General features: G+C 48.3%; 1 protein-coding gene across 4 annotated transcripts; it reads right to left on the reverse strand.

The window, feature by feature from the left end:
- Positions 1-27: 27 nt before the first annotated feature.
- clocka (clock circadian regulator a) lies at positions 28-27,996 on the reverse strand. Of its 4 annotated transcripts, none has more exons than XM_035414158.1 (23): positions 27,849-27,996; positions 22,592-22,678; positions 17,385-17,582; positions 16,989-17,080; positions 13,501-13,560; positions 13,205-13,353; positions 12,792-12,883; positions 12,427-12,516; positions 12,117-12,237; positions 11,844-11,957; positions 11,533-11,651; positions 11,086-11,168; positions 10,851-10,957; positions 10,574-10,721; positions 9,931-10,006; positions 8,905-9,049; positions 8,316-8,416; positions 6,870-6,962; positions 6,484-6,630; positions 5,675-5,908; positions 4,443-4,600; positions 3,372-3,627; positions 28-2,369 (listed from the first exon to the last, which is right to left on the reverse strand). In XM_035414158.1, the coding sequence occupies exons 4-23, from the start codon at positions 17,006-17,008 to the stop codon at positions 2,160-2,162; spliced, it is 2,523 nt and encodes an 840-aa protein (XP_035270049.1). In that variant the 5' UTR covers positions 17,009-17,080; positions 17,385-17,582; positions 22,592-22,678; positions 27,849-27,996; the 3' UTR covers positions 28-2,159. The 4 variants fall into 4 exon arrangements, with proteins under 4 accessions (XP_035270049.1, XP_035270045.1, XP_035270047.1 ...); XM_035414154.1 differs by having other exon boundaries at positions 8,905-9,052; XM_035414156.1 differs by having other exon boundaries at positions 8,905-9,052; positions 17,385-17,629.
- Positions 27,997-27,999: the final 3 nt, after the last annotated feature.

Genomic DNA, 27,999 nt, shown 5'->3' on the forward strand with positions numbered 1-27,999 from the left:
ACTCACACACAGTCAGTGTGCAAATGCTGAAGATTAATAAAGAGATTATATTGTTTAATATTTCAAGGTACTCATTAAAATTTTAAACTAATTTTAATATAACACTCTGTTCTTGGGGTCATTTTACTTGAAAATATCAAGACTGCTATAAACTTTCAGATACTTAAAACTAAAAGCCTAAAGACTTGGCACTCAAATTCAGAGACTACTTGAGGTGCACTGCCATTTAGCATTATGTAGTCTTCTACACTAGTTAACCATTCCCTCAATAATGCTTCAATAAAGCTTCATTAAACTCTCACAGCTGATGGTGAAAGCTGGAAAACATGCAGGAGATAATCCTCTTCTGGACGAGCATCACGCGACGAACATCACGCGATGAGTATCACGCGTTCATGAATTTCTTGAATTCATGAATATTAATGAATTCTTAAGTCATCGGTTATGAAGCATGAGGGTAATGTTAAAAAGTGATGAACGACTACTTCGCTTAAAAACACTGCACTTCAAGTGATGTTTTTACCATAAATCTATATTAGCATGCAAAGCCTTCTACTCATTTTATTTACATTTTTAAAATCTGACTTTGTCACATTTAAGTTTATAGTTTTACATTTTACTTTTTTGTGTTTCTTTGGAACACATTTTAAAACAAAGTTTCTTAAAAATATGTTTTTTTCTGAAATCCATGACAAGAATTTTACTAAAACACAAATCACTCCATTAAACAAACTGTGACACAACATGCAGCTGACTGCAGTACAGGTGAACACGTCTTACGGAAAGGTCCATGAAAATATTAACCGTAGTATTTTAGCGTTTTAGTTTTTTCCTCAGAATACTACAAAAAAGCTGCAAATAACAGATTACACTTTCCATGCATCATATAAAATATTAGTTCTCTTTCCTTTTGTCCAGATATTTACATATTATTTTACAGGTGTCTGTACAATAACGCAGAATCCACATGACATTCTTAAAAGTATTTCCTGACCCATAATTATCTGACATGAACACAACCAGCTCTGTCATTTGGCCTTCTCCAGCAGAGCTGTTCCAGCCTCTAACAGCTGTTCCAGATGTTCCAGCTTCTCTCTAACAGCCTTTCCAGCTGCACAGCCCTCCTCTAACAGCTGTTCCGGCTGCACAGCCTCTCTCTAACAGCTGTTCCGGCTGCACAGTCCTTCTCTAATAGCTGTTCCAGATGTGCAGTCCTTCTCTAACAGCTGTTCCAGCTGCACAGCCCTCTCTCTAACAGCCTTTCCAGCTGCACAGCCCTCCTCTAACAGCTGTTCCGGCTGCACAGTCCTTCTCTAATAGCTGTTCCAGATGTGCAGTCCTTCTCTAACAGCTGTTCCAGCTTCACAGCCCTCTCTCTAACAGTTGTTCTGGCTGCACAGCCTCTCTCTAACAGCTGTTTCAGCTGCACAGTCCTTCTCTAACAGCTGTTCCAGATGTGCAGTCCTTCTCTAATAGCTGTTCCGGCTGCACAGTCCTTCTCTAACAGCTGTTCCGGCTGCACAGCCGCTCTCTAACAGCTGTTCCAGCTGCACAGCCGCTCTCAAACAGCTGTTCCAGCTGCACAGTCCTTCTCTAACAGCTGTTCCAGCTGCACAGCCTCTCTCTAACAGCTGTTCCGGCTGCACAGCCTCTCTCTAACAGCTGTTCCAGATGTGTAGCCCTTCTCTAACAGCTGTTCCAGATGTGTAGCCCTTCTCTAACAGCCTTTCCAGCTGCACAGCCTCGCTCTAACAGCTGTTTCAGCTGCACAGCCTCCCTATAACAGCTGTTCCAAATGTGCAGCCTGTGTGAGGATGACAATTAGATGGGCAAAATGAAACATGGAGAGGAAAGGGAAAATGAGTGCTGCTTCTCTGGTTGCCATGTCAAAAGAGCACTGTACGTTACCATGGTGAAGAGTTCTCCACCATTACCGTGGTGAGAAGTTCAGTACTGTTGCCATGGTGATGAGTTGTGTCCCTGTGATGCATGGCAGTTCCTTCTTCTATCAGTGCAAACAGCCAGCATCCCCCTGCCCCCCCCGCCCCCCACAGTGAGCAGCACCTGGGACAGGAGTGGCCAGAGGTACAGTCCCAATACTGCATTTCATGCCCCTCCCCCTCACGGCTGGGTTTGACTCAGTCCATGCATCTGATTGGTTACTGGGGCTGTGTGTTGGAGCGGTCTGACAGGCTGTCAGTCCTGTGAGTGGAGAGTTGCTGTTGTTGCTGCTGTTGCTGCTGCTGCTGCTGTTGTTGCTGTTGTTGTTGTTGCTGTGGCGCTGGAGTGAAGCTGCTCTGCTGGTGCAGAGGAAATGCAGCCTGCAGGATCAGCTGCGTAGACTGGTTACCCTGCAGCAGGCGAGGGGCCTGAGAGAGGCAGACATTCACACACACACACACACACACACACACACACACACACACACACACACACACACACACACACACATTCAGTCAACAGAGTCACAGACACATTCACACACAAGGTCAATACAGAGTCATGTTCCTATGTAGGAACTTAAGCACAAAAATTCACAAATTTAAGCACAGGAACTCCAGGAAGGAATTTAAGCACATTTGAATTGAAGCCTGAGTTAATTTGCATTATCTTTGGCTGATGATGTGGAACATCCCCCCACCCAAAAATAAACACAGATGCTTTAATAAAGGTGGAGTGTGAGCAGAACAAAAAGAATGCAGCTACAAACCAAACAGCCACCACAATACGAGGTGACCTGCTGTAGAGCCTGGTACACTGGATGGCCGTGTGTTACTGCTCCTCTGTGGAATCGGCCACTGCTCCAGCTGCTAGCTTCTCGCAACTTCACTACGATTAAACTACTGGATTACCCAGCTGCTAGTTGAGAAAACTGCCACTAGTCCCGCTGCTTGTTCCAGGAGTGCGAGCAGGGTTTATATTAGGAGAAGAAAGAGGACAGACGTGTTTCTGGATATAGTGCCAACTCTTGCTATTAGTTCATTAGCCATGTTATTTACGAGCCATGTACTGCAGCTGCAGACACATCCCAGGAAAAAATGCTTTACTGTGCTGTGCTGCTGTAAGATAAATCCAGTGCTGGACACACAGCTGAATGATCGGACTGTACATTCTCCTGCATACCTCCACTTCCTACAAATCATGTCACTAATGAAGACATGCAGTCAAATGAAATAATTTTGTTATGAAAAATAAATATTTCATAAATATATAAATATAAATATAAAAACAGTGCATGGGCCACTGTTTGCCTCACTTGGCTAAGGTATCTTGCTGTGATACATGGGCGAGGGAATTTGGCCGTGCCAGTGCCGACTGTGGCTGGCAGCTCGATGGGGCAACAAGCAGCCCAGAGTATGGGAGGTGGTCACCTGGAGGAACTGCTGCGTCTGCTGCGTGATCTGGGCCTGCGCAGGCCCCGTCTGCGCGACGGCGTTCTGCGGCTGCGGCTGCGCAGGCTGCGGGGGCGGGCCGATGCTGATGGTCTGCGTGCCGCCAGGCTGCGGTGCGAAGGCGTTGTACGCAGTCACCACCTGACCCATGAACATGGTGGTGGGCACCATCACTGCCCCACATGCCATCGGAGCCGTCACCAGCTTGGTCAGCAGCGGCTGCCCTCCCGGGAAACTGGGGGGGGGGGGGGGGACAGAGAGGGGGGGGGGGGGGGGGGGGACGGTGGGGTACAGAGAGAGGGAGGGGGGGGGACAGGGAGAGGGAGGGGGGGGCGGGGGGGGCAGAGAGGGAGGGTGGGCAGGGGGGGCGTAGAGAGAGGGGGCAGAGAGAGGGGAGAATATGAATAAGCTGATGGAGTATAATTAGGGGATATGAATAAGCTGATGGAGCATAATTAGGGGATATGAATAAGCTGATGGAGTATAATTAGGGGATATGAATAAGCTGATGGAGCATAATTAGGGGATATGAATAAGCTGATGGAGCATAATTAGGGGATATGAATAAGCTGATGGAGCATAATTAGGGGATATGAATAAGCTGATGGAGTATAATTAGGGGATATGAATAAGCTGATGGAGCATAATTAGGGGATATGAATAAGCTGATGGAGCATAATTAGGGGATATGAATAAGCTGATGGAGCATAATTAGGGGATATGAATAAGCTGATGGAGCATGATTAGGACTAGCGCCAGATTTACAGACTTAATCTGGTGTAGGCAGATTAAGGGGGTACAGGTAAATATAGGGGTACAGGCAGATTGAGCAGGCACAGGTGGACAGCGTGGGCACAGGTGGACAATGTGGGCACAGGTGGATTGAGCAGGCACAGGTGGACTGAGCGGGCACAGGTGGACAGCGTGGGCGCAGGTGGACTGAGCGGGCACAAGTGGACAGTGTGGGCACAGGTGGACAGCGCGGGCACATGGACAGTGCAGGCGCAGGTGGACAGTGTGGGCACAGGTGGACTTAGCGGGCACAGGTACCGGATCTGTCGGTCCTGGGTAAAGGTGGCCACCGCCCCACTCTGGGTGCTGCTCTGTGCCAGGCTGGTGGCGATCTGGACCACGCTGGCAGAGCCCGGCGGAGAGATCATCATGGTGTTATAGAGCGAGGCTGGGAGAGAGCCAGAGGAACGCTGGGACTGGGGGGGGGGGGGAGAGACAGGGAGGGGGATATTCAAACCTTTATTGAAATTTGTTTTTACTAAAAGACAAAATATACAAATATTCATATGCCTTGCAAAACTGGATGAATTATGGTAAAAAAACAATTAAAAAATAATCTCATGGGTTCATAACAGGCTAATAATCTCATGGGGTAATAACAGGCTAATAATCTCATGGGCTAATAACAAGCTAATGACCCCACAAGCTAATAACAGGCTAATAATCTCATGGACTAATAACAGGCTAATGATCCCACAAGCTAATAACAGGCTAATAATCTCATGGGCTAATAACAAGCTAATGATCCCACAAGCTAATAACAGGCTAATAATCTCATGGGCTAATAACAGGCTAATGATCCCATGGGCTAATAACAGGCTAATAATCTCATGGGCTAATAACAGGCTAATGATCCCACAAGCTAATAACAGGCTAATAATCTCATGGGCTAATAACAAGCTAATGATCCCACAAGCTAATAACAGGCTAATAATCTCATGGGCTAATAACAGGCTAATGATCCCACAAGCTAATAACAGGCTAATAATCTCATGGGCTAATAACAGGCTAATGATCCCATGGGCTAATAACAGGCTAATAATCTCATGGGCTAATAACAGGCTAATGATCCCATGGGCTAATAACAGGCTAATAATCTCATGGGCTAATAACAGGCTAATAATCTCATGGGCTAATAACAGGCTAATGATCCCACAAGCTAATAACAGGCTAATGATCCCACAAGCTAATAACAGGCTAATAACAGGCTAATGATCCCATGGGCTAATAACAGGCTAATAACAGGCTAATGATCCCATGGGCTAATAACAGGCTAATAATCTCATGGGTGAATAATACTTCTTGCTGTTCAACACAGCACATAAAAGCACAGCAGCTCACTGTTGAGACCAAATAAGTAAAATGCAAATTTGCATTATTCTGCCTCTAGTATTTAGGTCTATGAACACTTACTTCTTGCTGGCCAGTACATGTGCATGTGTCTGTGTGAGTGTCTATGTGGGTGCGCACGAGTATGTCATATGCCATACCTGTGTGTGGGAGGAGCTCTGCTCACGTAGGAGGTTCTGGGGCGTGGCCTGCTGTTGCTGGGCTGCAGCCTGCTGCTGGGGGGGCGGAGCTTGCTGTTGCTGGACAACATGAGCAGACGCCAGGCCAGTCTGGAGGGGGGCAGCAGGGAGCACCCCACCCTGCATGGTGAGGGCCCCACCCTGGGTGAGGGTGGATCCTAAACTCAGGGTCCCGCCTGTCTGCTGGGGGAACATCTGAAAACATGGCACATAGCGTGAGGAACCATTCCATCACCACGGCAACATGGCAGTCATCACCATTCCGAACGTGCACTGCTGGAGACCTCCACTCCGCATTCCACAACAGAACCCAGTGCCACAGAGATCAGCTATACTCCCCCCATTCCACAACAGAACCCAGCGCCACAGAGATCAGCTATACTCCCCCCATTCCACAACAGAACCCAGCGCCACAGAGATCAGCTATACTCCCCCCATTCCACAACAGAACCCAGCGCCACAGAGATCAGCTATACTCCCCCCATTCCACAACAGAACCCAGTGCCACAGAGATCAGCTATACTCCCCCCATTCCACAACAGAACCCAGCGCCACAGAGATCAGCTATTCTCCCCCCATTCCACAACAGAACCCAGCACCACAGATTCTATAGAATAGATCTACAATAGAAGTGGGGGAAGTAAGGGGGCAGAAGGGGAGTAGTGGGGGCAGAGGGGGGCAGTAGGGGAGTACTGGTGGCAGAAGGGGAGTAGTGGGGGCACAGGGGGGCAGCAGGGGAGTATTGGGGGCAGTAGGGGGCAGTAACTCACATGCAGACCCTGGCCCTGCACCATCTGCAGCTGCTCCTGGATCTTGCGCAGCTCCTCCTGCTGCCGCTGGATGTTGGCCTCAATCATGCGCGTGCGCTGCTCTAGCTGCTCCTTTAGGTGCTGCATGGCGCCAAGCTGCGCAGAGAACTGCAACACAGACAGCATGTACTACAGTATACTACAGCCAGGAGACAGTGTCTACCACAGTATACTACAGCCAGGAGACAGTGTCTACCACAGTATACTACAGCCAGGAGACAGTGTGTACCACAGTATACTACAGCACTGCGGTAATGAACACCCAGAATAGTAAACACCCACAATAATGTAACACAGTAATGAACACTAACAGACATTACTGCAATAATCATGATTATGGGGCTAACCTGCACACTGGGCTGCACCTGTTGCTGGGGTTGTGGCTGGGTGATCATGGGCTGGGCCAGGTTCTGACTGGTGTTCTGGGAGCTCATAGACTGCTGTACAGTACATACAGGAAACGGGAGGGAAAATCTTACAAAGGAGTCATGTCATTTCCAGTGTGCATAGTAGTAGTGTATAGGGCATACTATATACAGTGCGTGGTGTATAGTAGTGTGTAATGCATTAGTGCATGGTATACAGTGCGTGGTGTATAATAGTGTGTAGTGCATAGTATACAGTGCGTGGTGTATAGTAGTGTGTAGTGCATAGTATCCAGTGCGCGGTGTATAGTAGTGTGTAGTGCATAGTATACAGTGTGTGGTGTATAGTACTATGTAGTGCATAGTATACTGTGCTTGATGTATAGTAGTGTGTCCCGCATAGTATACAGTGCACGGTGTATAGTAGTGTGTAGTGCATAGTATACAGTGCGTGATGTATAGTAGAGTGTACGGCATAGTATACTGTGCATGGTGTATAGTAGTGTGTACGGCATAGTCTACAGTGCATGGTGTATAGTAGTGTGTAGTGCATAGTATACGGTGCGTGGTGTATAGTAGTGCGTACTGTATAGTATACAGTGCATGGTGTGTAGTAGTGCGTACTGCATAGTATACAGTGCGTTGTGTATAGTAGACACAGTGCATAGTGTATACAGTGTGTAGTGTATCGTAGATAGTACGTAGTGTATCGGTGTGTAGTGTATAGGAGATACAGTGTGTAGTGTACAGTGTGTGGTGTATAGTACACAGTGTGTAGTGTATAGACTGTAGTGTATAGTTGATACAGTGTGTAGTGTACAGTGTGTGTAGTTTATAGTAGATACAGTGTGTAGTGCATAGTACAGCGTGTAGTGTACAGTGTGTAGTGTATAGTTGATACAGTGTGTAGTGTACAGTGTGTAGTGTATAGTAGATACAGTGTGTAGTGTATAGTACAGTGTGTAGTGTATAGAGTGTGTAGTGTATAGTTGATACAGTGTGTAGTGTATAGACTGTGTAGTGTATAGTTGATACAGTGTGTAGTGTATAGACTGTGTAGTGTATAGTAGATACAGTGTGTAGTGCATAGTACAGCGTGTAGTGTGTAGTGTATAGTTGATAGTGTGTAGTGTATAGCAGATACAGTGTGTAGTGCATAGTACACAGTGTGTAGTGTATAGAGTGTGTAGTGTATAGTTAATACAGTGCATAGTTGATACAGTGTGTAGTGAATAGTGTGTGTAGTGTATAGTTGATACAGTATGTATTGTAGAGTCTGTGTAGTGTATAGTTGATACAGTGTGTAGTGTAGTGTATAGTTGATACAGTGTGTAGTGTATAGACCGTGTAGTGTATAGTTGATACAGTGTGTAGTGTATAGTGTGTATAGTGTATAGCTGATACAGTGTGTAGTGTATAGTGTGTAACCTGGCTGCTGACGGACGAGCGGCGCTGGGAGCTCATCTCTACGGCGGAGAGGGACTGGCGTGGCGGCGTGCTCTGGTCAGTCAGGAGTTTGGTCTGCGTAGCTGAGGGAGGAGCCAAACAGAACATCAACACACACCTGAACATTAACACACACTATACACTCACCTGCACAACAACACACACCTGCACATTAACACACTATACACTCGCCTGCACAACACACACCTGCACATTAACACACACTATACACTCGCCTGCACAACAACACACACCTGCACATTAACACACACTATACACTCGCCTGCACAACAACACACACCTGCACATTAACACACACTATACACTTGCCTGCACAACACACATCAACACACACCTGTACATTAGCATTCACTTGTACATTGCACAGGTAAGATCAGGGGGTGGGTACAGATAGGGTTCGGGGGTGAGTACAGGTAAGGTCAGGGGGTGTGTACAGGTAAGGTTAGGGGATGTGTACGGGTAAGGTTAAGGGGTGTGTACGGGTAGGATTGGGGGTAGGTACAGCTACAAGTGGGGTTGGGGGTGGGGGGTGGAAATGGGAGATACGCACAGGCAGGATCGGACACCGCCGTGTGGGAGGAGGACTTCCTGGAGCTTCGAGAGGAGGCGGAGGGGGTGCGGCTGTGATCAAAGTGCTCCAGCGCCTCCTTCAGGCTGGAGGTGTTGAGTTGGGACTCGGAGCCCGAGTCCTGACTCTGCTGGGGAGAGAAGAGTCACTGAGCACCCAGCTGGGAGAATGAGTCACTGAGCACTCATCTGGGAGAATGAGTCACTGCACAGAGAGAATGAGTCACTGAGCACACAGCTGGGAGAATGAGTCACTGAGCACTCATCTGGGAGAATGAGTCACTGTACAGGGAGAATGAGTCACTGAGCACACAGCTGGGAGAATGAGTCACTGAGCACCCAGCTGGGAGAATGAGTCACTGAGCACACAGCTGGGAGAATGAGTCACTGAGCACTCATCTGGGAGAATGAGTCATTGTACAGGGAGAATGAGTCACTGAGCACACAGCTGGGAGAATGAGTCACTGAGCACTCATCTGGGAGAATGAGTCACTGAGCACCCAGCTGGGAGAATGAGTCACTGAGCACTCATCTGGGAGAATGAGTCACTGAGCACTCATCTGGGAGAATGAGTCACTGAGCACACAGCTGGGAGAATGAGTCACTGAGCACACAGCTGGGAGAATGAGTCACTGAGCACACAGCTGGGAGAATGAGTCACTGAGCACACAGCTGGGAGAATGAGTCACTGAGCACACAGCTGGGAGAATGAGTCACTGAGCACACAGCTGGGAGAATGAGTCACTGAGCACCCAGCTGGGAGAATGAGTCACTGAGCACTCATCTGGGAGAATGAGTCACTGTACAGGGAGAATGAGTCACTGAGCACACAGCTGGGAGAATGAGTCATTGGGCACACAGTTTGGAGAATGAGTCACTGAGCACCCAGCTGGGAGAATGAGTCACTGAGCACTCAGCTGGGAGAATGAGTCACTGAGCACACAGCTGGGAGAATGAGTCACTGCACAGAGAGAATGAGTCACTGTGCAGGGAGAATGAGTCACTGCACCTTATCCGCAGCAGTTTCGGGGGGAGACTCCTCAATGCCCAGCTCTCTGCGCTGCTCCGCCCGCACCTCCGCATAACTGAAAAGAGAAAAACCAGACAATCAACACCCAGCCCTGTGAACCAATCAACACCCAGCCCTGATAAGCAATCAACACCCAGCCCTGTGAACCAATCAACACCCAACCCTGCTAACCAACCAACACCCACCTCTGTTAACCAACCAACACCCAGCCCTGATAAGCAATCAACACCCAGCCCTGTGAACCAATCAACACCCAGCCCTGATAAGCAATCAACACCCAGCCCTGTGAACCAATCAACACCCAGCCCTGTAAACCAACCCATGACCAACCCTGCTAACCAATCAACACCCAGCCCTGATAAGCAATCAACACCCAGCCCTGTGAACCAATCAACACCCAGCCCTGTAAACCAACCCATGACCAACCCTGCTAACCAATCAACACCCAGCCCTGTGAACCAATCAACACATCAGAGAGAGATAAGTGAGCGAGGATGAAGAGAAATGGAGAGGGCAGAGAGCAAGAGAGAGAGGGGGGATAGAGTAAGAAAGAGAGGGAGGGAGGGGAGAGAGATGAAGAAGGTTGAAGTGACGGCAGGATGAGGATGGTCTCAGCGTTTACCTGACGACAGTGTGGGTGCAGACGATGAACTCGGGGCGAGAGTTCCACTGGTGATACGTGATGTAGTAGTGCGTCTGCAGCCAGATCCACTGCTGGCCTTTGGTCAGGAACCTGTAGTAACAGGACTTCCCCTTCCCATACTGCATCACTGCGGAGAGCACACATTACACAGGCATTACACACACACACGCACGCCCTGCACCACTGCAAACACGTTATAGGCGCATTACACATCAAACGCAATGGGACAGATCCAGCAGATGGGCGGGTCACTCACAGTGTTCGTGACATTTGGCTAGAGTCTCCAGGTCATCCACATGGTAGTAATCGTAGCCTGACGTGCCCAGAACCTCAAAAGGCAGGTAGCCAATTATAGGGGGAGCCCTGAGCGAAAATACAACACAATTATTCACATCCCAGAACATTTCTTACAAAAAACATCTGCGACATTCCAACAGAAGTGCTGTGCGTGTGCACACACACGCACGCACGCACACACGCGCATACCATACCTGTGGTCTAGAAAGAGAAACTTCCACTCTAAACTGTGCCTGGAGGTGAATTCTTCATTAGGCTCCTCTACTGTACACATCTCCTGCAGAACCAGAGTCAGAGTTAGCATCACCATCAGAAGCAGTCAGTTAGCACTAGAGTTAGCATCACCAGCAGAACCAGGGTCAGTTAGCATCACCAGCAGAACCAGAGTCAGTTAGCATCACCATCAGAACCAGAGTCAGTTAGCATCACCATCAGAACCAGAGTCAGTTAGCACTAGTTAGCATCACCAGCAGAACCAGAGTCAGTTAGCATCACCAGCAGAACCAGTCAGTTAGCACTAAAGGTAGCATCACCAGCAGAACATTCCTTAAAATGGTCTGATTGTTGTGAGACTGAGTCAGGCTGCTGGCGTGCTGTACAGGAGCAGTTCACCTGCACAGGTGCTGGAAGGGCAGACGCACCTTAATGAACTGCGGTTTGGCGAGTCGGACCGTGGCGATGAAGCAGACGCGATCCTCAAAGGCGGGGCGCAGGGAGCGCTGGATCACGCCCTCCAGCCCGTTCCGTGTAGAGCTGGACACTGAGGGGGAAGAGACCAGAGACCTGCTCACAACCCGCAGTTCACCCTCCCACCTGCAGGGGTCGGGCTCCGTGTGCGTGTGAGTGTGCGTGCTATGTGTGTCTGTGGTGTGTTTGTAAGTGTGGTGTGTAAGGTGTGTGTGCGTGCGGTGTGTGTGTAAGTGTGGTGTGTAACACAGGACGTCGTTCTCACCCTTGTTGAGGGATTTGAAATTCCCGATGAATTTGACGTACTCGTACACGGGCGGCTCTTTGGGATCGATCGTCCCACGCAGCATGTGGCAGCAGAACTCCAGCTGGTTTTTCGCTGTAAAACAACCAGCAAGCTGAGGGCACTGCTCCACACTTACTCAGGGTGAGCAGAGTTAATGTACTTACTCTACAGATACTCAGGGTGAGGTGAGCAGAGTTAGTGTACTTACTCTACAGATACTCAGGGTGAGGTGAGCAGAGTTAGTGTACTTACTCTTCAGGTACTCAGGGGTTAGGGTCTCCCCCTCCAGCATCTGTGTAGAGAGGACTTTATACACCTCAGAGTGTTCCCCCAAAGGCAGGAAGTTCAGCAGGTTCTGGTCCACCAGGTCCGACTGCAAAACACGCAGACGCAAAACAGAGAACGACTGAAAGGTGACTGACACACGGATGGACAAAATCTCACTCAACTGACTGATGATGGCTACTAGTGACTGACTCACACATGAGCAATGCACACACACATAAGCATGCATGCACACCTCCCCACACACACACACACACACACACACTCACACACTCACAGGTAAGTGTTCCAATAAGGATGTAACACTCTCAGAGACGTAGATTATATTCCCGTCAGTCATTATTGCCAGGAAGAAACCGTCCAGAGCCTGTAGGAAAAAGAGGAAATGCATGTGATTGGCTGAGACCAGCAGGGTAATAAACACACGCAGGCTGACATGCATGTGATTGGCTGAGACCAGCAGGGTAATAAACATACGCAGGCTGACATGCGTGTGATTGGCTGAGACCAGCAGGGTAATAAACACATGCAGGCTGACATGCATGTGATTGGCTGAGACCAGCAGGTTAATAAACACATGCAGGCTGACATGCGTGTGATTGGCTAAGACAGCAGGATGTGTCACATTGTGGCCACACATACCTCCAGCATCAGCTGTGTGAACTCCTCGTTGCTAAGGAACGGAGGCTTCCAGTCCTGTCTGATTTCACTCGACTCAGACTGCGCTGCAATTTCTGCAAGAGAGATATATGAAGAGAGAGACATATACGGAGAGAGAGAGGGAGAGAGAGAGGAGAAAGGGAGGGAGGGAGAGAGGACAGAGATACGAACAGAGAGAGAAGGAGAGAGAGGGAGGGAGGGAGAAAGAGAGAGGGAGAGAGTGACACACACACAGGCGCACAGAATGTTAAACAGCTTTATCTCTTTATTTAGTCAAAGCATTCCCTGAGTTAGCTTTACCTAAGGTGTGGACATGGTAAGGACCATGTAATTGGCTGAGAGCAGGATTGCGGCAGGGAGCTTGTGATTGGCTGATGGTGGGGGTGTGGCTTTACCTTTATGCTTACGCAGGAAATCAATGCTCTTCTGCAGGATGGTGGACTTGTCCATCTTGCGTGTGTTGCCTGGCAACATGGTTCCCAGTTCCTTGATGAGCACATTGAACTGGTCTCTCCTCTTTTTCTCAGACTTATTCCGGGACACTCTGTGGGACACACACCACCGGTCACCACTCAAACACAGTCCCCACACCACCTGTCACCACTCAAACACAGTCCCTTCATTTTGGCAGCTAACCAATCAGACGTGCAGCCCTATGGGGCCAGTGACCCGAGATCTTTTCAGGCCTCACCGTTTGGCTTTGTCCTTCTCATCTTCTTCCATCAACCCATCAAAAATGCTGCTGTCATCCCTGAAACACAAATACATATCATCACTAATACAGGCACGCACACCATCCCAGTTACATACACATCATCACTAACGTGCACACACACCATCACAGTTCCATACATACACATCATCACTAATGCACACACGCACCATCCCAGTTACATACACACACATCATCACTAATGCACGCACGCACACCATCCCAGTTACATACACATCATCACTAATACAGGCACGCACACCATCCCAGTTACATACACATCATCACTAACGTGCACACACACCATCACAGTTCCATACATACACATCATCACTAATGCACACACACACCATCCCAGTTACATACACACACATCATCACTAACGCACGCACGCACACCATCCCAGTTCCATACATACACATCATCACTAACGCACACACACACACCATCCCAGTTACAAACATACACATCGTCACTGTAATGCATGCCATCCTGGTGACAAACATACATATGAACATGTAGCTAACAGCTTTGGTTATTTCCGTGGAACAGCACAAATGTTGCAAAGATGTCAACTGCAGCTACAGCTTTTATTTTATTTATTTTTAATTAAAAGTCGTTTGACATGTATCCATTAAATACAAAAATACTAAGAGCATGTTCATATTCACTAATAAAAATAATTTTAAAAAATGAGTTTTATTAAATGTTTTCTGTAATTCTGCTTTAGGCAAAAGGAAACGTGAACTTTCCGTTATCATGAAGCTAACATTCTTAGCTGGAGGGTATTGGTAGCGTCTCAGATGGTCTCGGATGAGACTGGGGGGGGCAGATATTAAGCAGAGGGGTCTGTGCCATTAAGCCCAGCTCTGAGATTAGAACAGGACGTAGCAGTAAACTTGTGTTTAAGTAATTATGGCACACAGCTTAACAAAAGTCCAGAAAAAATTCACTAGACAGTGACATACCGTAACAGTGTTGTCAACATTTTATTTCCCCATCAAACAGACCCATGTCGCTCCATCAATAGACTGAACAGTTTGTTACAGCAAAAGGGCTTCTCACCTGTTCACAAGCTAAGTGTCAAATTCACTAAATTCTTAAAACTCTCAGAAACAAAAACATTTCTGTGGTGAAGAGCAGAGAAACACATAAACCAAACTGGAATGCTTTGGGTGATGCAGCTTCTTTTGATCAGGTCTGTCAAAATGAAGCCACGTCTCTCTGACACAGGTAACCCCAGTGGTGAGGTGTTGAGGGAAGGTAACCCCAGTTTGAGGTGTTGATGGAAGGTAACCCCAGTTTGAGGTGTTGAAGGAAGGTAACCCCAGTTTGGAGGTGTTGAGGGAAGGTAACCCCAGTTTGAGGTGTTGATGGAAGGTAACCCCAGTTTGAGGTGTTGATGGAAGGTAACCCCAGTTTGGAGGTGTTGAGGGAAGGTAACCCCAGTTTGGAGGTGTTGAGGGAAGGTAACCCCAGTTTGAGGTGTTGATGGAAGGTAACCCCAGTTTGGAGGTGTTGAGGGAAGGTAACCCCAGATTGAGGTGTTGAGGGAAGGTAACCCCAGTGGTGAGGTGTTGAGGGAAGGTAACCCCAGTTTGGAGGTGTTGAGGGAAGGTAACCCCAGTTTGGAGGTGTTGAGGGAAGGTAACCCCAGTTTGGAGGTGTTGAGGGAAGGTAACCCCAGTTTGAGGTGTTGATGGAAGGTAACCCCAGTTTGAGGTGTTGATGGAAGGTAACCCCAGTTTGAGGTGTTGATGGAAGGTAACCCCAGTTTGAGGTGTTGAGGGAAGGTAACCCCAGTTTGGAGGTGTTGAGGGAAGGTAACCCCAGTTTGGAGGTGCTGAGGGAAAGTAACCCCAGTTTGGAGGTGTTGAGGGAAAGTAACCCCAGTGGTGAGGTGTTGAGGGAAGGTAACCCCAGTTTGAGGTGTTGATGGAAGGTAACCCCAGTTTGAGGTGTTGAAGGAAGGTAACCCCAGTTTGAGGTGTTGAAGGAAGGTAACCCCAGTTTGGAGGTGTTGAGGGAAGGTAACCCCAGTTTGAGGTGTTGATGGAAGGTAACCCCAGTTTGAGGTGTTGATGGAAGGTAACCCCAGTTTGGAGGTGTTGAGGGAAGGTAACCCCAGTTTGGAGGTGTTGAGGGAAGGTAACCCCAGTTTGAGGTGTTGATGGAAGGTAACCCCAGTTTGGAGGTGTTGAGGGAAGGTAACCCCAGATTGAGGTGTTGAGGGAAGGTAACCCCAGTGGTGAGGTGTTGAGGGAAGGTAACCCCAGTTTGGAGGTGTTGAGGGAAGGTAACCCCAGTTTGGAGGTGTTGAGGGAAGGTAACCCCAGTTTGGAGGTGTTGAGGGAAGGTAACCCCAGTTTGAGGTGTTGATGGAAGGTAACCCCAGTTTGAGGTGTTGATGGAAGGTAACCCCAGTTTGAGGTGTTGATGGAAGGTAACCCCAGTTTGAGGTGTTGAGGGAAGGTAACCCCAGTTTGGAGGTGTTGAGGGAAGGTAACCCCAGTTTGGAGGTGCTGAGGGAAAGTAACCCCAGTTTGGAGGTGTTGAGGGAAAGTAACCCCAGTTTGGAGGTGTTGAGGGAAGGTAACCCCAGTTTGAGGTGTTGAGGGAAGGTAACCCCAGTTTGGAGGTGTTGAGGGAAGGTAACCCCAGTTTGGAGGTGCTGAGGGAAGGTAACCCCAGTTTGGAGGTGCTGAGGGAAGGTAACCCCAGTTTGGAGGTGCTGAGGGAAGGTAACCCCAGTTTGGAGGTGTTGAGGGAAGGTAACCCCAGTTTGGAGGTGCTGAGGGAAGGTAACCCCAGTTTGGAGGTGTTGAGGGAAGGTAACCCCAGTTTGGAGGTGTTGAGGGAAGGTAACCCCAGTTTGGAGGTGCTGAGGGAAGGTAACCCCAGTTTGGAGGTGCTGAGGGAAGGTAACCCCAGTTTGGAGGTGCTGAGGGAAGGTAACCCCAGTTTGGAGGTGCTGAGGGAAGGTAACCCCAGTTTGGAGGTGCTGAGGGAAGGTAACCCCAGTTTGGAGGTGTTGAGGGAAGGTAACCCCAGTTTGGAGGTGCTGAGGGAAGGTAACCCCAGTTTGGAGGTGCTGAGGGAAGGTAACCCCAGTTTGAGGTGTTGATGGAAGGTAACCCCAGTTTGAGGTGTTGAGGGAAGGTAACCCTAGTTTGAGGTGTTGATGGAAGGTAACCCCAGTTTGAGGTGTTGATGGACTAGGCGAGATGAAGACAAGCAGGCAGATTGTTTCAGAGGCAGCGCAATGGAGCATAAACTGATCATCTGTGAAATGACAGGCTACACATTACCGCACACCGCTCTGGCCTCTACATTCATTTCACAAAAATATTTTGAAGGCGAAACACAGGGAGCTGTAACGACACAGCCTAGGCAGCAGGGGGCTCTATCAAGATTAGATTAGATCTGTGTGGCATGCATGCGCAAGGCTGAGTGTGGCAGGCTCTTACCGGTCTATGCTGGAGGTCATGATGTAGCTTGTTCAGGGTCGCGGTGCAGCTTGTTTTCCCTTTAAACGTGAGGTAGACATCTGTGATCCGTCCTGAGAGGAGAAACAGAACCTGCATGCCTCAAATACACACTCACTGTACGCAATACAGCCCACATGTTGGGTTCTGATCCAATACTGTCCTGCTGCTGTGTGTGTGTTGGGTTCTGATCTGATACTGTTCTGTCTATGCTGGGTTCTGGTCTGATACTGTCCTGCTGCTGTGTGTGTGTTGGGTTCTGATCCAATACTGTCCTGCTGCTGTGTGTGATGCGTTCTGATCTGATACTGTCCTGCTGCTGTCCTGGGTTGTGGGTGGAGCAGACTGCTGTTTTTGTGGAGGCCGTTGGGCTGAGACCTTGGAGTACGGGGAGGGGCAGGGTCTCAGTGCGAGACGAGCCAATCAGGATCCGGGTTATCGGAAGCCCACGTGGTGCTCTGGTTTCCTCCGGGTCCGGGTGTGAAGGTGCCACATGTCAGCCAATCAGCGCTCCTGTCCGAGACCACACCTACAAATAAACACACAGCCAATCCGCGCTCCTGTCCGAGACCACACCTACAAATAAACACACAGCCAATCAGCGCTCCTGTCCGAGACCACACCTACAATCCCCCTATACTAGTCACACTGTAAAAGCTCCTATACGAGCCACACTGTAAAATCCCCTATACCAGTCACACTGTAAATGCCCCTATACCAATCACACTGTAAATGCTCCTATACGAGCCACACTGTAAATGCCCCTATACCAGTCACACTGAAAATTCCCCTATACCAGTCACACTGTAAATTCTCCTATACCAGTCACACTGTAAATGCCCCTCTACCAGTCACACTGTAAAATCCCCTATAACCAGTCACACTGTAAATTCTCCTATACCAGTCACACTGTAAATGCTCCTATACGAGCCACACCGTAAAATCCCCTATACTAGTCACACTGTAAATGCTCCTATACGAGCCACACTGTAAAATCCCCTATACCCGTCACACTGTAAATGCTCCTATACCAGTCACACTGTAAATTCCAGATACCAGCCAATGTAAACCCAGCAGGTTGTGACAAACTTCCATAAATATCTGAAATATCCTTCATCACACATAAAAAACTGTCTGGGCCAATCAAAAACTTATGCAAAACTGGATGCACCTTGGAACCATCTCTGGGTATGCACTACCTGAGGTTGAGAAGAGAGGTGTGTGTGCCAGGAAAGATCCTGGACTGCAGGAAACTCAAGTGAAGAAAATAGTGATGCAAAGAGAAAGGGTGAACAAGAAGAAATGGAAACTTTTTTTAAAAAGGAGAGAAGAAGAAAGGGAAAATGGGAAATAAAATGAAAGAAAAAGAGCAATATATATATAAATAAAGAGAGAAAAAGAACAGGAGTGATAGAAAGAGAAAGGAGGAGGGAGAGAGAGAACAACATGTGAACAGGAGAGATTGTGTAACTGTGATGTCATCAACAACCCAGTGCCCTGATGACCCACTGACCTACTTCCCTGCTCCACTCTGTCATTACTGAGCAGCCAATCACACACCAGTCCAGCAACCTGCAGCCAATCACATGCCCGTGATACACCCTCCCAAATGACACCAGCCAATTAAACACTGGTCTGACGCCCTCCCAGATCACTGTAGCCAGGAAAGCTGAAGCCATCCATTACCTCTGGTGTGTGTGTGCATAATATGGCTCCTCACTAACCGCTCGAAGAGCTGCTATGGACCCCACAAATACCTTCTGAGAGACATCATGACGCAGTGCTGTTCAAACGAACCGCCTTCATTTATCCGATGGAAAATTCCAGAGCACGCACACAGGCACGCACAGACACACGCACACACACGCATGCAGACACGCATGCAGACACAGACACACGCACGCAGACACAAACACGCGCGCAGACACACAGACGCACGCACGCACACAGACACACAAGCACGCACACTCGCAGACAGAGACACATGCACACAGGCACGCACAGACACACGCACGCACACACGCATGCAGACACAGACATGCACGCACGCAGACACACAGACGCACGCATGCAGACACACACACGCATGCAGACACAGACACACAGACGCACGCAGACACACAGACGCACGCACGCACGCACACACACACAGACGCACGCACGCAGACACACGCATGCAGACACACACACGCATGCAGACACAGACACATGCACACACGCACACACCCAGGCACGCACGCACGCAGACACAGACACATGCACACATGCAGACACACGCACATGTGCGCACACACACACGCACGCAGACAGACACACACACGCGCACACACACACAGACACACGCACACGCACGCACGCAGACACATGCACGCACGCGCACGCACACGTAGACACAGACACAAGCACGCACGCACACACACGTTACAGACAGTTCTCCCAGACGTGGTTAGCCAAAGCATAGGGTGTGGCCTGAGGGGCGTGGTCTTCAGGTAAAAAGTGACAGACCTATGCAGTGTGCACACACAATCGCTGCGGAACTAACCATGTGCTTCTGTGTGCGAGAATGTTTGCGCCTCCAAAGGCTTCCTCTAAAGCTTGGCGGGCCTGAAACAGGAAGCAGCACGCTGCCAAGTAGGTCAGTAAGGTGCTGTTCCCCTAATCTCAAATACTGCTCCTGTTCCTCTGCTCTTACAGACGCTGCACCTGTTCCCCTAATCACAAATACTGCTCCTGTCCCTCTGCTCTTACAGACGCTGCTCCTGTTCCCCTAATCACAAATACTGCTCCTGTTCCTCTGCTCTTACAGACACTGCTCCTGTTCCCCTAATCACAAATACTGCTCCTGTTCCTCTGCTCTTACAGACACTGCTCCTGTTCCCCTAATCACAAATACTGCTCCTGTTCCTCTGCTCTCAGATACTGCTCCTGTTCCCCTAATCTCAAATACTGCTCCTGTTCCTCTGCTCTTAAAGACACTGCTCCTGTTCCCCTAATCTCAAATATTGCTCTTGTTCCTCTACTCTCAGATACTGCTCCTGTTCCTCTGCTCTTACAGATACTGCTCCTGTTCCTCTACTCTCAGATACTGCTCCTGTTCCTCTGCTCTTACAGATACTGCTCCTGTTCCTCTGCTCTCAGATACTGGTCTTGTTCCTCCGCTCTCACAGATACTTAAGTTAAAGTGGCTAGCCTGGTTAAAGCAGCCAAGCAGGTTAAGGCGGTTAGCCAGGTTAAGGCGGTTAGCCAGGCTAAGGCAGTTAGCCAGGTTAAAGCCGTTAGCCAGGCTAAAGCGGTTAGCCAGGTTAAAGCGGTTAGCCAGGCTAAAGCGGTTAGCCAGGTTAAAGCGGTTAGCCAGGCTAAAGCGGTTAGCCAGGCTAAGGCGGTTAGCCAGGTTAAGGCGGTTAGCCAGGCTAAAGCGGTTAGCAAGGTTAAGGCGGTTAGCCAGGTTAAGGCGGTTAGCCAGGTTAAAGCGGTTAGCCAGGTTAAGGCGATTAGCCAGGCTAAAGCGGTTAGCCAGGTTAAAGCTGTTAGCCAGGCTAAAGCAGTTAGCCAGGTTAAAGCTGTTAGCCAGGTTAAAGCTGTTAGCCAGGCTAAAGCAGTTAGCCAGGTTAAAGCTGTTAGCCAGGCTAAAGCGGTTACCCAGGCTAAAGTGGTTAGCCAGGTTAAAGCAGTAAGCCAGGTTAAGGCGGTTAGCCAGGTTAAAGCGGTTAGCCAGGCTAAAGTGGTTAGCCAGGTTAAAGCAGTAAGCCAGGTTAAGGCGGTTAGCCAGGTTAAAGCTGTTAGCCAGGCTAAAGCGGTTACCCAGGCTAAAGTGGTTAGCCAGGTTAAAGCAGTAAGCCAGGTTAAGGCGGTTAGCCAGGCTAAAGCGGTTAGCCAGGTTAAGGCAGTTAGCCAGGCTAAAGCAGTTAGCCAGGCTAAAGCGGTTAGCCAGGTTAAAGCGGTTAGCCAGGTTAAAGCGGTTAGCCTGGTTAAAACAGATCCCACAAGTCATTTTAACACAAGATGACCCTGTGTCACCAATCGCTACACTAAAGGTCCTGTGTGCAGATAAAAACAAAACCAATTTATATCAGTCAGATATGCCCACCCATTGATTAAGACATTCCAATAAAACAGCATGACCAACAGTATCAGAAGCAGCACTAAGATCTAAAGGAACTAGAACTGATCTTCCTGCATCAGCATCTAAAAGCAGAACATTACTTTAAGAAGAGCAGTCTCCGTACTATGGTGTGCCCTAAAACCAGACAGAAATTTCCCAAAATGACCAGTTCCGTTTAAAAAAAAAGATCAATTGCTCAGCAACAACTTTTTCTAAAACCTTGGATAAAAAAGGCAATTTGGAGATGGGTGTAAAATTATTTGGGGAGTTTGGGTCCAGCTAGGGCTTCTCCAGCAGTGGCTGAGACACTCAGTAGTGATGCACTGATATCTGCCACAGGCTGTGGGCAGACGGCCGCATCGAGCAGGCACTGTGTGAAGGGTGCTTCGTTCCTGTAATAATATCAGTGAGCCCATCAGTACAGACCGAGCTAAAAGGGGGGGGGAGGTCTTTTCGGAATAGTCAGGTTTACATTCTGTAATGGACAGGAAATGCGAATTTGAATATTGTCCACCTTGTTGACGAAAAAGGTAAAAAAAATTCTTCACATTTTTTTGGGAAGGGATCAATGCTAGGGGGAAGTTCCGGGGTACGACTGGAAACATGAAAGAGAACTGTAGACATTTTCATTCATTTACAGGCCCAGAGGAGCATGAAGGCCTCCGGCTCACACAAGCTGCGTCACCAGGTCAGCCGTAACCTTGGTAACAGTCTGATGTATTCATGGTCATTAGGGTGACGCCACACACACACACACCGCTAACCCGGCAAATGAAGAGAAGCTTTCGGGGGTGTCTGGGATTTTGTTCAATCTAATGGGGGGGGGGGGGGGTGTTAACCAAGAACTTGTAACAGCTGGTGAACCTGAGTGAAAGGTAGAGAAGAACACTGTCTGCTTTAATTAACTCTGCCCTCTGACACCGGCCAGCAGTGCCGGGTTATCTACTCCAGACCCATAGCCACTGCAGGGCACAAAGCATGAAACGTTTTGCTGAATGAAAATATTTATATTTTTTCCTTCATAAATTGTTTGACGTCTGTTCATTCATTTTCTCCCCTGAAAATGGAAAGTCTGGCGGTTCGCATTTGTGCTGCAATGCTGTGGTCTCCAGGCACCGAGAGCTCCTGATATGAGCTCAGAACCTCCGCACCCAGCGTCCTGAGGCCCTTCCAACGCAAGCGTAACACTACTAAAACTTTCAGCCACAGAAAATCACTGATCAGTGATTCTAGAGGGAAAGAGAGATAGGGAGAAAGGGAGAGAGAAAGAGAGTGAGAGTGTGACTGATGGTATGGGTATATGTGTATGCGCCCGTGTGTGTTTGTGCGTTTGTATACCTGTGTGGATGAGAGTATGCGCACTTGTGTGCACAAATGTTTGGGTGTGTATACCTGTGCATGCGGGTGTGTGCACGTGTGTATCCCGAGTGTGTGCGTGCATGTGAGTTAGTGTGGCAATAATATGAACAGTTGTAACTCTTACCTGTGGAAAATTACAGAAAGGCACAATTCCTCAACAAGCGAAACAGGTGATCAGACCCAGATTCTGGCCACAGTGAAGATGATCACTCTGTAACAACACAAACACTCATTTGGCACCACAATTCACTGCAAATAATCTTGATCTTAACACTGAAACGGAAATGAAAATAATGAACTTATATAATGACACAAATAAAAACTAAATGTAATGTTCTCTTGTATTCCGTCAGCCAGATCACTGAGCTCATTGGTCATGAACTGCAGTGACTAGGGCCAGCCTTCCTCTGACAGGGAAATGCTCTACCAGGTGAACATGGCTGCTACCTAGTGGCCATATCTGGCTATATTATTATCTCTACTGTACTTTTCCATTGGGAATGCCCAGGCTGGCAGAACACAGGCTACTTAGCATGGGTGCATCAACAGCGAGCTACAACAGCTTAGCATGTCACAAAGCCATCTGGTACATGTAACAGGTTTTTAGAGCCCAGCCCTCCACAACCCCCCAAGCAAAGGGGACAAGTCAAAAGGAAGCGAGTAAGGCTCGTTTGCAAGCTTAAACAACGTTCACACAGCCCACTCGGCCCTAGCTAGCTTGCCCTTTAGGATGCAACTGTCTTTGCTCCACTTGCTTAACATGCAACTCCCAAACAGATTTTAGCACTCATTTGCTAAATACGGGACAAAACAAATGTGGGAAGACAATCAGTAAATACGCAAACTCGATATATAAACACAAAAACATTACATTAACAAAAAACACACACATTCCTGTTACTGCAAATATATTTTAAAGTGAAGTAATTCTGAACATTTTTCATGTTAAACAAAAGCACCCCAAAACAGCACCCACCAAACAACCCCAAAACAGCTCCCACCAAGCAACCCCAAAAAAGCTCCAACAAAGCACCCCAAAACAGACCGCACCAAGCACCCTAAAACAGGCTTGCTGAAACAGAGCGTACTTGGGCCACTCTCTGAAACAGAGCGTACTTGGGCCACTCTCTGAAACAGAGCGTACTTGGGCCACTCTCTGAAACAGAGCGTACTTGGGCCACTCTCTGAAACAGAGCGTACTTGGCCACTCTCTGAAACAGAGCGTACTTGGGCCACTCTCTGAAACAGAGCGTACTTGGGCCACTCTCTGAAACAGAGCGTACTTGGGCCACTCTCTGAAACAGAGCGTACTTGGGCCACTCTCTGAAACAGAGCGTACTTGGCCACTCTCTGAAACAGAGCGTACTTGGGCCACTCTCTGAAACAGAGCGTACTTGGCCACTCTCTGAAACAGAGCGTACTTGGCCACTCTCTGAAACAGAGCGTACTTGGGCCACTCTCTGAAACAGAGCGTACTTGGGCCACTCTCTGTAACAGAGCGTACTTGGGCCACTCTCTGAAACAGGGCGTACTTGGGCCACTCTCTGAAACAGGGCGTACTTGGGCCACTCTCTGTAACAGAGCGTACTTGGCCACTCTCTGGGGGGGAACGGGGGGGTCCCACGTACCAGGGATAAGGGGTGGGGGGCATCCCACACATTGGGAAGTGGGGGGAGGGGGGATCCCGGGCGGGGGGGGGGGGGGGGGGGTTTCCCGGGCACGGGCGAGGGGGGAGAGGTGTGGGGGTCCCATGCATGGGGGGGGGGGGGGGGCTCCACACAGTGACCAGGCTGTTACACACCCAGTCTGGAAGGCAAGCAAGACCACGAATGAGCACCTCTCCCCTGCAACAAACAGGCAGGCTCATGTGAGTAAAAGGCATTTGGGCAGGTAGAGCTACAGGCTCAGGTGAGTAAAAGGCCTTTGGGCAGGTAGAGCTACAGGCTCAGGTGAGTAAAAGGCCTTTGGGCAGGTAGAGCTACAGGCTCAGGGGTCATGGGTATTCAGGGATGAGTGCAGCCAACAGCAGGGGAGACATTTTCGGTGTACAAAAAACTGATCGATTGACATCGTTTGATTATTTGAATTGTCTTAACTTGTGGATAAACGGTGTATTTCTCCAAGCTTGGTGTGGTAGTTCTTTAAGGTTGTAGTTTTAAAAAGGCAGCTACTAAACAGTTGAAATAACTACAATGACCACAATGCACTGCGCTGAGAGACACGCAAGAGACGTGCCAGTTCGGAAACACAGTACCTAGTACTCGCAGGACACAAACGATAAAGCTGGACTGAACAGGTATATTTAGGCCTACTGTGCAACTGTAACCAACAACACATATATTCCATAACAGCAATCCTAACAAAAGGGTAGCTTTTACTCGGCAGAATGTTATATCTGCCGCGAAATTGGTCAAATGATTTTGTCAACCTTGCTAGTTGGAACACCAGAGAAACACTGAAAACAGTAGGCTGCTAATGGTCACCTGCCAAAGAGAAAATCTCTTTACTTGTAGCCTCAATAGTGCATGGAAAAAGGGAGATGAATTATCAAGTCAACAAATAAAAAAATGACATACAAACCTTAAATTCACATATATTTTTAAAGACCAACTGATAATTTATACAAGCGATTTGCTGTAATAGCCTATGCAGTCACAGCCTTTGAAAAAAGTTTTAAGTTTGTGTTTAACATTTCACATGGCCAAACCCAATCCAGGCTCACAGACACACGGCCAAACCCAATCCAGGCTCACAGACACACTAACCCAATCCAGGCTCACAGACACACGGCCAAACCCAATCCAGGCTCACAGACACACTAACCCAATCCAGGCTCACAGACACAAGGCCAAACCCAATCCAGGCTCACAGACACACTAACCCAATCCAGGCTCACAGACACACGGCCAAACCCAATCCAGGCTCACAGACACACGGCCAAACCCAATCCAGGCTCACAGACACACGGCCAAACCCAATCCAGGCTCACAGACACACGGCCAAACCCAATCCAGGCTCACAGACACACGGCCAAACCCAATCCAGGCTCACAGACACACTAACCCAATCCAGGTTCACAGACACAAGGCCAAACCCAATCCAGGCTCACAGACACACTAACCCAATCCAGGTTCACAGACACAAGGCCAAACCCAATCCAGGCTCACAGACACACTAACCCAATCCAGGCTCACAGACACACTAACCCAATCCAGGCTCACAGACACACGGCCAAACCCAATCCAGGCTCACAGACACACGGCCAAACCCAATCCAGGCTCACAGACACACTAACCCAATCCAGGCTCACAGACACACTAACCCAATCCAGGCTCACAGACACACTAACCCAATCCAGGCTCACAGACACACTAACCCAATCCAGGCTCACAGACACACGGCCAAACCCAACCCAGGCTCACAGACACACAGCCAAACCTAATACAGGCTCACAGACACACTAACCCAACCCAGGCTCACAGACACACAGCCAAACCTAATACAGGCTCACAGACTTGCAGCCAAACCCAATCCAGGCTCACAGACAGACTAACCCAATCCCTTAGCGGATAGCACTCAGGGGTGGAATGGCAGCTCCATTCAGGGCCATTGTGTTAGCCAGGTGAGCTCAAAATGGGGAACATTCTTCCAGTGCACAACTCCACAACAGATTCTGTTCCACACACCATACACCCATCCATGCAACGGGATCAAACCAAGCCCTGCTCACTGTGCACTACAACCTGTTCAGAGTCCCAATGCTCTGCTTAACAAATAAGTCTATATCATTTTAAGAATACTGTACTGTAAAGGTGTTAATGATCGGACCAGTAGAAACACCAATATTACAGAAATTAAACGCTTATTCACAGCGAACAATATCACCGTCATTTAGTTCTGTCTGTGTTTAGAGAAAGGATAGTTCCGCCCTCTCCCATTGAAACGGACAGCTTCCGCGGTCCAGTTAGCCAGTTAATATAAGAAAACGTAGCTGACTGGATATTACCCAAACACACTGATGAAATCGTTTCAGCGATGCAAGCGGACAGTCAATTAACTGTAAAAAGCCATTCCTACATCGATGTGCTGTTAATAGTAAAATCACAACTGTGGAGATGTCAGTAGAAGGCTGGCGATAGAGAGGCCAGAATGACTCATTACACAGCTATAGCACAATGATACAAGGGAGCTGGCGCGCTATAATGGAGATCTAAACCTTAACTTCCGCTTTCGAGAAACTGTATCAAGATAGTTCAACTAATCAAACTAATGTTACCTTCGCGTAGCCATAAACACAGCATAGGCTGACTCGGATCAAATACAATTACTCCACAAACACATAACGCAAATACGCACTCATAAAATTTAGCGTGGTGCCATCATTCTGAATAAAACGATTTAGTTAGTTAGCTGGCACGCTAACTCCTGGTCGTTTATGTCGCTTAACCAAAACCTTCAAGGTGTGCTGCACGCAGGGTGCTACCTTGATATTACCCAGTCAGAAGGATGACGAAAATGGTCGATTTCCACAAAGCGACTATTCGCTGAAAGTCTCCAGTAGGCTACAAACTGGGCAATATGTAAACCAAAAGGCGACAGAATTTGTTTCATTGTTTAATTATTGCGAGCGAACTTATCCAACTAGGTTCTCAATGAGTTACTCGTTAGATAGGTAATCATGAGTGGTGATAAATTAATTTTTAAAAACACACAGTCGTGTAGAGTAACGTCAATGCCAGCTACAGGTTGCTCTGGTCTTATACAACCATTTGTGGATCCCCAGAGTGCAAAAACGGAAAGGTACTGCTAGCTTGCTAGCCAAATTAGTGATTTTCCCCAACCCCATTCAAAATCGAACGCAAATATTCAGATGCATAAGAAAACTACTTTATTGTCTAGCAACATCCGACATACTTAAGAACACAAAAATAGCACACAGCTTGAAAATAATTCAATGAATAAGACAAGCGCAACTTTGATGCCTTTGCATATGCGCACCCCAGTCAGTCAACTCGATGGCTACGTACAGCCTATACCGTCACTCCATTAACAGACTCTCGGCTAAATATAGATTCAAAGTCTGCAAATAATAAGTGCAATCGATTCATTCTCACTACCAAATAATAAATCATAAATACAAAAGCCATGCTGGGGTATCACTGCTAACAGACCCTTCGCCGTGCCATACAGCACACACTCCCCTCTATTTCCAGTCGAATACAAATGTGGGTCACCAGGCCTCCGCTAGTCTTTCCCAGCGCACAGGGAAAAACATCTCCGAGCTCACTTTCCACACGGCCGTAGGTTCACAAAAGGCGCGAGTGCAATTCTCTTTATCCCGACCGCCAATAGATGCAGTATTCATAAATCGAAATTCTCACCTTAGCCCATGAATTCCCCGTTTCTGCGTTTTTATGTCCTTGTTTTGAATTAGACGGCTGTGCTTGGGCTGATCTGGAGTTAGAAAAACAGCAGGCCGAGCCCGGGTTCTGTAGGCATGCGCAGTGGCGTCGGACAGCGCAAATCTGCCGA

The sequence above is a fragment of the Anguilla anguilla genome, chromosome 4 (assembly GCF_013347855.1).
Source record: "Anguilla anguilla isolate fAngAng1 chromosome 4, fAngAng1.pri, whole genome shotgun sequence".
In the NCBI taxonomy this organism is placed as follows: Eukaryota; Metazoa; Chordata; class Actinopteri; order Anguilliformes; family Anguillidae; genus Anguilla; species Anguilla anguilla.

Excerpts from the sequence above, each read along its gene's own strand:
- clocka (XM_035414154.1), bottom strand. The coding sequence starts at position 17,008 with ATGACCTCCAGCATAGACCG. Across the intron at positions 13,561-16,988 it reads ATGACCTCCAGCATAGACCG|GGATGACAGCAGCATTTTTG; the intron begins GTAAGAGCCTGC and ends TTTGTGTTTCAG. Across the intron at positions 10,007-10,573 it reads TGCACCCACACTGTCGTCAG|TTATGCGGAGGTGCGGGCGG; the intron begins GTAAACGCTGAG and ends TTCTCTTTTCAG.